The 13,608-nt window shown below is 44.2% G+C and overlaps 1 protein-coding gene across 4 annotated transcripts in view; it reads right to left on the bottom strand.

Moving 5' to 3' along the window:
- Positions 1-13,608, bottom strand: part of LOC143140297 (thyroid hormone receptor beta) — a 198,802-nt gene that overhangs the window by 29,154 nt on the left and 156,040 nt on the right. For all 4 annotated transcript variants that reach the window (XM_076301077.1, XM_076301080.1, XM_076301078.1 and 1 more), the window contains exon 5: positions 4,880-4,980. In XM_076301077.1, the coding sequence (XP_076157192.1) occupies positions 4,880-4,980 (101 nt within the window). The remainder of the gene's footprint in view (positions 1-4,879; positions 4,981-13,608) is intronic.

The following is a 13,608-nucleotide window of genomic DNA, read 5'->3' as shown; positions in this document are numbered from 1 at the left end:
TTAAATGGGTTAAATCATGTTATTTGACAGTAATATGCTTTCTCATCAGCATCAACATTATGGCTTAGCGGGGGGCTAGTGCAACTTTAGCTAGCTGTATAATTCTCAACTTCTTGCAATATTCTTGCTTGCTTTTGATGTCAGTTATTTTCATTTGACAGTTTCATTTAAAAACCTGTTAGTATATAACCTGTAGGTAAGTTTGTTTTCTAGTACCAATTTGCTTGTTAGGTAAGCATTATATTGGCAAGACAGTATAGCAAACCAAAGCTGAATAAATCAATGGGTGCCGCGTTTCAAGTTGCGTTACGTTCTGACATGAAATAAGTTGAGCAATATTTTTACTTCTCTCAATATGTAGTTGTAGAAAATAAGATGTGAAATCACATATTCTGTCATAAATGTAATTAACTTATTGGCTTTCCTCGGGTTGTTACCTGTAGTGCAGTCTGTAGTGAATTATTTTAGCTTGCTAACTTGCTAACTGGGAAAACAGTGTTTCCCAAAGTCTGGGTCGCAGGAGAATTTATTTGGGTCGCCAGCCCAGCACAATTTATGTTGTGTTATAGGTCTAACTGATACCATTTGTCATTTGATACCAGGAAAGTTAACAGTTTTCTATTAGGATGTAGTTTGTTAACTACCACAGTTACGGTTTTGTCATAAAAGCTCATGAAACTGGCGCATGAAACTGGGGGACGAACGCATCGCAGAGGGGGTGCCAGCATGGATATCTACCTCTCAAAAGGAAACCGTTCTGTGGGGCGCCTGCCATGTACCTCACAGTTGCAAACTGCAAGGGACATGAATCCGCCTATTTGCAACATTAATAGATACCAGCTCCTCAACTTTACCGATTAAAATCTAGTGACCGTGCTGTCAACTAAAGCAGACATCCATAGACCGGATAAGGAAATTCAATTTGCATGTAGATAGTTTCGATTGTAGATGCAATCTTTAAAGTTAATAGCAACCTCCTCACATTCTTATTTCTGATTAAAAATGCACAACAGTGCATTATATTAGGCTACAATTTAAATAGACATTTTAAACACTATTTCTCTCGTTTTCTACCTCGCGAACTCCAAAGTAAAGGTGCATTCTTCCGGCTATTGCCCAAAAGCCTCTTGTTCTGACATAACGACTATATAATATAATACAACAATACAATATAACGACTTGAGTTATTTGCTGTTTACATCGGAATTGACGTCCACAGTGTTATGGACCCATTTGTCTGCAACGCAACGTAGCCTACAACATTTTTTTAGAAATACAGATACAGCTTTACTATGCTGACGAATGCGCAACATGCGAGAATTTCCCTAAACTCTCGGATGCGCATTAAAACGTATCTTTTCAGTAGTCATTTCCAACTTTTCACGCTGATGGTGCTCAAAATGCAACACTACCGTGTTCAAAGCAGGATCTATCTATCTAGATCCTATAGCAATGTATGGTTGGGGGAGGCATAGAAAAGTTGGAGAACCTGTGGCCTAAAACAATGTTGGTGGTTGCAGGGTAGATTTGAAGTGAAATGGGTCGCGATGGTCTGTCATTTTTAAAAAGTGGGTCGCCAGAAAAAAAGTTTGGGAAACACTGTTCTAAATGACAAACATCAGACGTACTTGTCTCAACATTTTCTAAGATGGCATGACTTGAAATAGATGAAGCACAACTGCTCTCAATATGTAGTTATAGAAAACATGATGTGAAATCACATATTCTGTCAGAAATGTCATTATTGCATTTCAGCAGTTTGGTGAAATGTAATCTGTCTTTATCTTGATGCCAGTCAGGCAATCAGATTTAGGGTAGCTAAACCCATATGTAATAAAATGACATTTCATACTTAGAAATATTTCGAGTATATTCTGAGGATGCTTAAATAGTTTAGGCTACCTCTTCTTTTGTGTGCATACATGCACAAATCTGTAGTTTTGTGATTTTATTTTTTACATTAATAAAGGTATTTGTATTATTTCGCTGTTGTTTCAGATGGAGGATGACAAGACCTACACAGACCTTCTCGCAAGCCTGACTGCTGATGAGCTTGCGCTCACAATGCTGCACAATGAAGACCATGAGGGGATGGAGGAAGAAGGTATAGATTTATGTGCCGTGCGTAGAATGGTGCAGACTTCCACTAAAACACTGTGAAATAGAATTATTATGTTTTTTTTTTACTCACATTGTTGTCCCAGGCATATGTGGTTTTACCAACCGGAAGGAATGGGAGCTTGTGCTTAGTAAGCCGTCGTATGCAAACAGTGCAGGGGCATGGGACAAAGACCCCAGGAGAGGTTTCTGGGATTGATCATTTACATGGGGTTCACTTCCCTCCCTAATATCCATTGCTACTGGGGAACCAAGTGTTGGCAGGGATCAGGGGACGTTGACCAAATGATGAATACATATTGTGTACTCCAAAAAACGCAGAATACCAGAAAGCACTTTTTCTTCATTGACATTGCCGTTGTCAGTAGCTTCTTGTTATTTCAAGTTTAACAATGCAATGCAGAATCTGGTGTTGAACCTAGGTTTGGTAGCTACAACCAGAAAGAATTTGGAGGAAATCTATCACAACAGCTGGTAGGCATTTCTGTTGAAATTTCAGCCTCACCTTCAGCTGCTCCAACTACTACTCTGTGGTCTTTCCATCAAGTACATATTCCTGTACAGCAAGAGTTATAAAAAACGTACATAATAAAACTAAAGTAGCTTGTATGGCCCTGGAGTGTAACGGTAGGCGAATTTGATTTATTGATAAACACATTGCTGTCAGATTTGGCATTCTGCAAAAGGGGATGCGTTTAGTAATGAGTCATAGCTCTTCTGTGTTCAACCTTCAGGTTCCCCACCCCACCTTTCCCTATCCTCCTCTGTAAGTGTGTGTGTGTGGGTATGAGTTTGTGTGTGTATGTGTGTATGTGTTTATTCTCCACAGGCTTGTTCTAAGTATGTAATCCACTTTCAAATGTTTAGAACACATTGAGTTTTGAGTGATGTTGATTGTATTCCTAGCTTTTCATGAATAATAATACATTTTATATATGTATATAATTTTCATATTATACTGATTTATATAAGGACGTTGTATTTGTTGAAGCAAATGTATTTTATATCTCTTTTCCTAAATGGTCTTCAATAAATACAGTATACTTACTTCCTGTATTACTGGTAAGGTACAGTATGGTTTTTTTATGTCATTCTTATTGTCTGTAGTATTTGCTTATATACAAATAAATGGTTTATTCTTATGGACCAAATAAATCTAAACCATTGTGTCTAACTTGATTATTAGTTTTTATACATACTTTTATGTTGTTGGTGAGAAAGTGAATGTGAATTCTGTCAACATTCTAAATCCCGTTTCCTGCATTTTTTTACACTGATCACTAAAATAACTTTTGAAAGGTTACTGATATTCCAATACAGTCTTTTTTGTTAAATAGCCCACAACTTGCTGAACATTTCATACACTCTATGGGCTGTATTTTGGGTCACCAGCGCATGTCGTAAAGTTCGTTATTCACCCGCGCAAAGTTGAATTCGCTATTTTGCACGTTTATTTTTTAAGCATTGCGCCCAGGGGTGTGGCAGTTAACCTAGGGAGGGACCGGGCGCATTGTCTAAAAATCGCTATCATACACCACCTAAACCTGGTCAGAAGTCAATGGAGAGTTGTTCATATGCTATTTTAAGAGCGCATGTCAACAGTCATATTGGCAGGTGCACGCACCATCCTTCTATCATTCATGAACGCACACCAGCGCACGTCCATGCAAAGCATTACAAATTGCACGATTACAATGGGAAACATAATTAGAACAAAGATATTACAAAATAATGTGCATCTCATGATGAGTAGTTATTCACCATCATTTGCAAATTGGTAATGACGGTTAAATGTGATTAGGGGAGAGGCGAGAGACACGTATGGAGCACAGCTGAAGACGCACTGTCACGAGATATAAGCAACTCCTGCAGGATAAATGTTGTTTTATTCAGTCATTTGATTAGTGAAAGTAACTGCATATAACTGTCTTGTGGTTGACTGACTCCTTGGTGAAGTTAGTTTCACTTTGCCAATGAGTTCAAATAGACGAGTGCAAATGCGTGAAGGCTATGCTAGGCTTTAGTAAAGCATGGTTTAAGAATGACTATTCCATACGGTCTCGGAAGCAGCCTCCTTCAAATGCGCCTTTGAATGCCAAAATACCGATGCATTTATTTGACATATCGCGCGTTGCGCCGTTGAAGGGAATGACAGATGTCATTCTCATTGGTTTAAAATGATGTTACGCCCCAAACACACCCATATGACTGATTAAAAGACCTAGGAACACCTTGTTACGCCATGCGCTCCACTTTTGATAGCGAAACCCCTCACAATGTGAACTGGACATCCTACTAAATTTGAATAGACTTTTGACGAGTGACGATGCACTTTAGAATGTCATGATAGGGCCCTATATGTTTCTCTATCTTGTAGAGTAATATGATGAAAATTCATTTTTATGTGAATGAAATTACATTTTGACAAATTCCGGATATACATTTGGAGAGGATTTTCAAATACTGTTCATTACTATATCAACATTACCATATGTATTTTACATCATTTCATAGAACTGATCCTTCTGATTACAATGGTATGTATATCCCCTTGATGGTATGTATTATACTCAAGAAATAAGGTTTTTTGTGTGAGGAGGTCATCCAGCACCAAAAATGGAATGTTCGGCACGGGCTAAGGGTTAAGCACAATTTAGTACAATCTGGAAAATCATTGTGTTGTGGTCAATGTTGATATTGTGGTGGGCGGCCACAAATAAGTCAATGTATGGGAAACACTGGTGTGTGTGTGTGACCTTACCTTGCAGCCTTCACAGGTGATGCAGCGGTAGTGGTAGCCGGTGGCTTTGTCCCCACATACAACACACAGCTCGTCCTTGTCCAGGTAACTTGGTATGTACCCTGAAACAACAGAGTCCAGAGAGTGTTTAGTGTCCTCTCCTCCACCTCCTCTCTTCCACCTCCCCTCTTCTCCTCCTCCTCTCTTCCACCTCCCCTCTTCTCCTCCACCTCCTCTTCTCCTCTCCTCCTCCTCTCCTCTCCTCTCCTCCCCTCCCCTCCTCCCCTCTCCTTCACCTCCTCCCCTGTCCTCCCCTCTCCTCCACCTCCTCCCCTCCTCTCCTCCTCTCTTCTCCACCTCCTCTTCTCCCCTCCTCTCTTCTCCTCCACCTCCTCTTCTTCCCTCCTCTCTTCCACCTCCCCTCTTCTCCTCCACCTCCTCTTCTCCTCTCCTCCCCTCCTCCCATCTCCTCCACCTCCTCCCCTGTCCTCCCCTCTCCTCCACCTCCTCCCCTCTCCTCCTCCTCTCCCCTCCCCTCCTCTCTAAGAAATGACACCAAACAGCTCAAATGATGTGTAGGTGTCTGGAAATCAAACAAAACAATTGTGCTGAATGTAAGTTATAGATAATAAATTACATTTTAACTATGGAAGAGTTCACAGCAATCCCAACAAACGCTGTTCATGAATTTGAAGGATTATTTCTATCTTTAGAGAATGAACAAACACACAAGAACCTAATGATCAGTGCCCTTCTAGACTCTAGATGAGGACGTGTGAAGAAGTTTTTTAGCTCTACGAAAGAAAATGGCTGACAGAGAAAAAAGAAAATGGTGGAGCTAGGTGGTGCAAGTGGTTTTAAGAGTCGTTTGTGCAAGACCCCGGTCAGATTGGCACAACTGGAGGAGGTCTGAACCAGGTCAGACTCAGGAGATGGAGATCAATACCAGATCCACACACACAAACACACACACACACACACACACACACATGCTGCATGTCCTCTGGCCCTTCTGTTAACAATCAATACACATATCAGGCAACTAACGATTATTCTGGTAAATAATCTGTTGATTATTTTTTTTCTCGCTTAGTTGATTAGTGGATTAGTAACTGATTATTTTGGTAGTACTAATCTTTTGATTGACTGACCTATTTAATTGATTTTTTTAGCTTAGTTGATTAGTAACCGATTATTTAGTTGATTAGTGGATTAGTAACCGATTATTTATTAGTTGATTAGTCGATTAGTAACCATTTATTTTAGTAGTTGATTAGTCGATTAGTAACCAATTATTTCTTAGTTGATTAGTCGATTAGTAAATGATTATTTCGTTGATTAATCAATTAGTAACCGATTCATTTTTAGTTGATTAGTCAATTAGTAACCGATTATTTATTTGATTAGTCGATTAGTAAGCGGTTATTTTAGTAGTCGATTAGTAAGCGATTATTTAGTTCATTAGTCGCGGCTCTTATTCTCCAGTGCATGTTGTACCTCCTGCTCAAGTCAGCACCCCATGAATGCCACCCTGTTGTTCAGTCTCTGCCTCAACATAAGTTCCCGAAAGTACAATAACCAGGTGAACCCGATGACCACACACACACACACACACCAGCCCCCTCTACAGACCCCAGATCAGTGTACTCTGTATAAACTTGCTTATATTTCATAACACATGGCACACGTATGACCAGCTGATTATAATGCTAATGGAGCTAATTGTAATGAAACAAATCAGCAAACTGTGGAGGATCGAGGCTACTGCAGCTTCTAACTGTGGAGGATTGAGGCTACTGCAGCCTCTAACTGTGTGTCTCTGTGTAGCCCTCACTGCAGCTGAGTTAACATCCAACTACTGCTATTCCACAATTAGATGTAAATATGACTCATTTCTCAGTGACAATTTACTAATATTAATAGATGTAAATATGACTCATTTCTCAGTGACAATTTACTAATACAATTAACTAATATCAAGTGATATTTCTCCTTTGCAACTACCACAATAAATAATACAGACCCAGTCAGCTTTATTGGACCTGTACTGAATGTCAAAGTAATTCAAATAGATAACACGATAATGCTGAATATAAAAACTGCAATTCTGTAAGAAACAGTCCATTCATATATTTCAGATGTAACAATCTTAATAAATGTTAGATTTACCCTCAACAGTTTACCTTTGTGCATTTAAATATTCTCCAATAGCCCTGAAATGGCCCCTTGTTAAAGCAAGTGTTGTTACAGCATAATCACCTTGGATACCATGTCTGACTATTCCGTCATTCTAAAATTAGACGGATTATGACGCTACTCCCAAACCTAAAAAAACAAAAATATACACTATAACACACTACAGATCATTTAACACACTTAAACTAAATAATAGCATAAGGATCCACACTGATATATATATATATTTTATTATTATTTATTTATTTATTTTTTCCTGAGTGTTCTGACTACTGGCCTAGTTTTATTGGGTCACTTGGAGCTTCCACCTTGCACACGTCATGACAAAAGTCATAATGCCAAACACAAACAGACAAAAATCAGGCGCAACCAAAGTCCAAACAAAACATCTCAAATAGTCCAACCCACACAAAACATCTCAAATAGTCCGACCCAGAAAAGGCGCCCAACAAGATACCACCCACACAAAACATCTCAAATAGTCCGACACAGAAAAGGCGCCCAACAAGATACCACCCACATAACATCTACTAGAACTAGAAAAACTAGAAAGTCAGACAGACCTACATTGAAAACACTTCACACAGTCCAACACTGTGAAACACTAAACCCAGAAAAATGTTCAATACAAGCCGGCCTTTAGTAACACCTCACACTCAGGCAGGCTAAGACCCAACACCACCCCCCCCCACCCCACACACACACTCAGGCAGGCTGACCCAACACCAGCCCCCCCACCCCACACACACACTCAGGCAGGCTGACGCAACACCAGCCCCCCGTACCTCTCTTGTGGGCGCCCTGTATCCACTGCATCTGTGAGAAGTCTCGAGCGTCGCCATAGTAATCTGGCTGGTGGTAGTGGCTGAGTGGCACCTCCATGCTGCAGTACTCGCTCTTGAACATGGGGCCAGGCCCGGGGGGGTAGGGGCAGCTGGGGCCCGGCCCGGGGGGGTAGGGGCAGCTGGGGCCAGGCCCGGGGGGGTAGGGGCAGTTGTATGTCGGCCCGGGGGGCCACGACTGCTCCATGCAGGGGGGCGGGGGGTGGTGCAGCGGCTGGGTCTCGCAGTGCCCGAAGCTGGTGCCCTCGCCCCCGTACATGCAGTACTCGCCCCCCCCTCCCCCACCACCCCCGCCACCCTGCGCCGGGAACCCTCCCGCCCCGCCATGGGGCATCTCGTACACGTCGGCCATGCAGTAGTTCATGATGTGCGTACGGAAAGTTGTTTAAAAAAGATGTAAAAACTAACACTACAAAAGAGGGGTTTAACCGTTTTTTAACCAAAAAAAATGTCAAAGATTGGCAGAATTGTTGTCCCGTTTGAGTTTAGCCTAAAATGGCCAAAAGGAGCGATGACCTGGTTGACCTTTCGCAGGTCAGCAGGAAGGAGCCATTTGGCAGCGCGAAGCCAACGGTGCGGCTGCTGAAAGACTCTAAACGGACGTGTGCCGGGGAAGATGGCGCCGGCCGCAGGTGGGCAGTATTTATGCTGAGGGCAGCACCCGCCCACCTGCTCAATGAGATGGCAGATCTGCGATGATGCCGACGGCTAATCTGAGGCTCCGCAAATCCCAGCAGAGGAGCAGGAGAGGAGGAGCAGGAGAGGAGGGAAGATGCCTCCGATCCCCCCGCTTCCCTCATCCCTGCTCTAAGCCTGCCGGCCAACGCCCCACAAAAACATGAAGAACGCCGTAAAACATGGTGTCAAGACACATACACACAAGCTGCTACATATCTAAAAAACATGGAGAACGTCACCAACATGGTGTCAAAACTTACAAAAACTCACTGGCACTGGCAAGCCAAGACACTTCCTCTCAGGAGGTTCATTGAAGGGAACTTAACACTCACCCAGTCCAGCCAGAGGGACACTAAGAGACCATAGTGTCCCCCTGACACTGTTTGACCCACTAGCCTACCGCAGTTATTATTGACACCTTTTGGACATCAAGCTCAGATCAGTCTGACGTGCAGCGGGACAAATCCTGACAATCCTTCTGCCGGCCTTAAACTTCACAGGCACTGGACACGGGCTAGGTCTAGGGAGGCGATTGGTCTAGGGAGGCGAGTATTGATTTCCAAGACAAGGCCCTGCGCCAAACACAGGCGCTCTTAATCTGGCATCATCCGTATTGATTATAGACACCAGGAGGTAATCCTGATCACGGCAGCGGGCGTGAGCACACGGTAGAGGAGGACACCTCGTCATATTGATTTGATCCGCAGCCATGTGTGAACACACAACTACAGCCATGTGTGTGAGATGGAACACACAACTACAGCCATGTGTGAACACACAACTACAGCCATGTGTGAACACACAACTACAGCCATGTGTGAACACACAACTACAGCCATGTGTGAACACACAACCACAGCCATGTGTGTGAGATGGAACACACAACCACAGCCATGTGTGAACACACAACTACAGCCATGTGTGAACACACAACTACAGCCATGTGTGAACACACAACCACAGCCATGTGTGTGAGATGGAACACACAACCACAGCCATGTGTGTGAGATGGAACACACACAACTACAGCCTTTGGCTTGCGAGCTGGAAAAATTAAACTTCGATAGGGCCAATCACATTGTTTATAGAGAGAGACGTTAGGCGGGCTTAACATAATGATTGATGGCAGAGTTGCAGCGGTTTGGCTCGAATTCCCTGCTACTTGAAAACAAAGAAGATGGATGTTGCTGTTGGCGAACAGCGTGACACGAGTTAATAAGTTGGCAAAAGTTTGAACTAGCCAACTAGCTCCGCTGGTGTGGAAAACCCATGGGACACATAGCGCTGTCCTATTGCGTGCAGAGAGAATTTGAAAGACAACCGATTATCCCGCCCCATGGTGAGTGCCCAGACCCTACATTTTAATGTGGGTTTATCAGATGGGCTCTTTTGCCCTGATACCAGTTTAACTTTTCAATGAGGTGAGGACGCTCACATAACGTTAATCTGCTTGCTAACTCATAAAGGGCTTTATAATAGCCCACTGGCTGCTTACAGCTCTTAATGAAACATCCCACTGTTACTACTCAAATCACCAGCCTTTCAGAGACGATTTCTTTAAATCAAAACAAACATCATGCACACGCTGTTGCTACCAAAATGGGTAGCCTTTTAGAGAAGAGACGATCTTTAAACTAAAACACACCTACAGCTCTAACAAGCACTGAAAACATGTATCAAAACCCAGATCCTACATCAAATACAACAATATAGTAGACTGTGCAATGTTATCATATGCGTAGAAGTAATCAAACGTGTAGGTCCTATATTTCACTTCAAAATGAATATACAACTAACCACACAGACTGACCACAGACCAGTCACTTCTGGCTGAAATTGTTTTTTTAGAAACCAAGCAAAAAACATTTCCAAAATAACCACCAGGTACGGACCCTTCCCAAGCACAAACACCCCCAAACCTCTACCCAACGGCTCATATTCCATAACCACAAACACCCCTAAAACTCTACCAAACGGCTCATATTCCATAACCACAAACACCCCTAAAACTCTACCAAACGGCACACACACACACACACACACCTCATCATCCTCCACACACACACACACACACACACACAGATGCTTTAAGCCGTGGTGTGTCCCATTGCTGCAGACTGCCCGTAGCCGGGTCTTGTGAGGCCAATCTGCTGGGGAGGCGGGCCTTGTACCAGTTTAACTTTTTGATGAGGTGATGTCCTCACACAAAGCTAATCTCCTTGCTGAGGGGATGGACGCTTATTGGGCCTTTTCCGGGAATCCACCACTTCTCAGACACACACACAACAACTGTCTGAAACGTTCCCAATCTGTTCAACATGATGGCAAAACAACTCTTTATGTGTTGCTTTTGGTTTTTTTCTCTGCCCTTCTAAATGTCTCATTCAGGGCGTCCACTGGGTCTCCTATTACTGAATCTCCACGAGGCCAAACTCCTCCACTGGACACACACGGCTCAATAAGCAATAAGCCCCGAGAGTCCGTAGGTTACACTGAATATAGAACAGCTAAGGGGCGTTGTTAGGCACAATGCGCTAACTCGAGTGGCTTATTACTTTTCTAAAACTGTTGCTATAAATACCTGGCAAAGCTTCATAAGTAAAGGCACAGCAACTAGAAATGGAACCGATAATTCATAGATAATCACTCTTCTGCCAAGAAATATATTTCCTCTATCTGAATGGTTGCCAAGCAACGTCGAGACGCAGCTACTTTAACTTTTGTATCAAGTTGTGGTAGCGCAGTAATATAGAACGGAATGCGGTCAAGGTGTATGTTTGTGCTGCATTTTACAACGGCATCGAACGCGATTCAGCCAATCACAATCAAGGACCAGAACTATCAGTATTAGCATAGCTTACGAGTCCACTCTTCCAGTCCGGCAGCCATTAGTTAATGCATGCGTTGGATTACTAGATTAAAAGTCTCGATTCATGCTTTAGATTAGAAATCTGCCCCACGCTGTGTCCATGACGGCAATGCCCCTGACGGGTAGACATCTTTAGAACGCCTGAAAGGAAGCCATCATTAGAGCCCCCTCAGCTCTTGTGCCCTGTCCCGCAGGACTGGGGCAAATAACTGCCCTCTGTGGAAGGACTGGGGCAAATAACTGCCCTCTTCCACACCTGACTACTGATGTTCCTCTCTGTGCAGAACAGAAATACACAGCAGGTCCATGTGACTCAAACGACCCAAACGACTCAGTCGGAGCAATACAGCTATGTCCCATAATAACCGCTCATATCCCATAATAACCGCTCATATCCCATAATAACCGCTCAAATGATCCAAAGCACTCAGTCGGAGCAATACACAAACTAAATAAGGAAACTGGTTAGATGTTGGTTCATCCGATGAAAAATAAAATAAATTGGTACAAATGTATGGCTTACCTTATACTTTTCCTGGATATAGCAAATGCATCCTGTAACATGTAGATAGATCCAACAATGTGTTCAGTACGACTCTCTAGAGCACTCTTCTCTCTCTCTCTGTATGTTTCTTATACACACACACACACACACACACACACACACACGTGAACATCATCCACATATGCACCCTACTGCCCCGTGTCCAGGGTGAGAGCGCCGAGAGCTCTCGTCTACGGGTGAGAGCGCTGGCTAGCCCATGTCCAGCTCTCGTCTACGGGTGGACGGCTGTACGGAGGTGCCAGGTCTGTCTGTCAGCCTTGTGTTCTGTTGGGACGTTTGTGGTGATTGTGAAGCTACAAATGAGCTTTTGCAGCCATATATGCCCTTGTGGGATCGATCACTCGAGGTCCCAGGGGTTCAACGCTGGTCATGTTGAGCGTTTCAGACACTAGGGCCACGTCGCCCGGGGCAACGCCTGGCTTGACATGCTCTCCTGAGCCAGCTGTCCCCATAACACCGCCATTACCTGAGCAGGACACGTCAACGCACACACACCCCCCCCCACTCACCCGGGGCCCAGTCTGACCTGTCCCGTCACACACACACACACGCGCGCACCCCCCCCACCCCCCCCCACTCACCCGGGGCCCAGCCTGACCTGTCCCGTCACACACACACACACGTAAACACACATATACACACACCCCCACTCACACACACACAGGGCCCAACCTGACATTTCCTGTCGCAAAAACACACACACACACACACACACACTCACCCAGGGCCTGGCCTGACATGTCCCGACACACACACACACACATACACACACACCCACTCACCCAGGGCCCAGCCTGACATGTCCCGTCACACACACACACACACACACACACACACACACACACACACACACACACACACACACACACACCCCACTCTACTCATAATCGGTCAGGGATTAGCGTCTAGGCCTGTGACCTAATGGACCTGTAATATTCTCAACGTACTCATGGGGTTCACCAGCTCCCTGTGTGTGTGTGTGTGTGTGTGTGTGTGTGTGTGTGTGTGTGTGTGTGTGTGTGTGTGTGTGTGTGTGTGTGTGTGGGGGGTGGGGGGGTGGGGGTTTCACCAGCTCCCTGTGTGTGTGTGTGTGTGTGTGGGGGGGGTGGGGGGGTGGGGTTTCACCAGCTCCCTGTGTGTGTGTGTGTGTGTGTGTGTGTGTGTGTGTGTGTGTGTGTGTGGGGGGGGGGTGGGGGGGTGGGGGTTCACCAGGTCCCTGTGTGTGTGACCTAATGGACCTGTAATGGGGGGGGGGGGGGGGGGGCTTTTGTCTTTTTGTGTGTGTGTGTGCCTGCGTTATTAATTGGGAGAACCCTGAGGGTTAGTTAAGGGTCACTGCTCATGGTTGGCTGATGGGTGATGAATATAGATTGATGGGTAATGAATATAGATATTGATGGGTAATGAATATAGATTGATGGGTGATGCATATAGATATTGATGGGTGATGAATATAGATATTGATGGGTGATGAATATAGATTGATGGGTAATGAATATAGATATTGATGGGTAATGAATATAGATTGATGGGTGATGAATGAATGGGGCAGCCGTGGCCTACTGGTTAGCGCTTCGGACTTGTAACCGGAGGGTTGCCA

The sequence above is a fragment of the Alosa pseudoharengus genome, unplaced genomic scaffold (genome assembly GCF_046254945.1).
Source record: "Alosa pseudoharengus isolate Yale_2024_CS ecotype anadromous, Long Island Sound unplaced genomic scaffold, YU_APseudo_1.1 YU_APseudo_1.1_scf_23, whole genome shotgun sequence".
NCBI classification, from domain to species: Eukaryota; Metazoa; Chordata; class Actinopteri; order Clupeiformes; family Clupeidae; genus Alosa; species Alosa pseudoharengus.
This window is presented reverse-complemented; position numbering and strand designations above follow the sequence as displayed.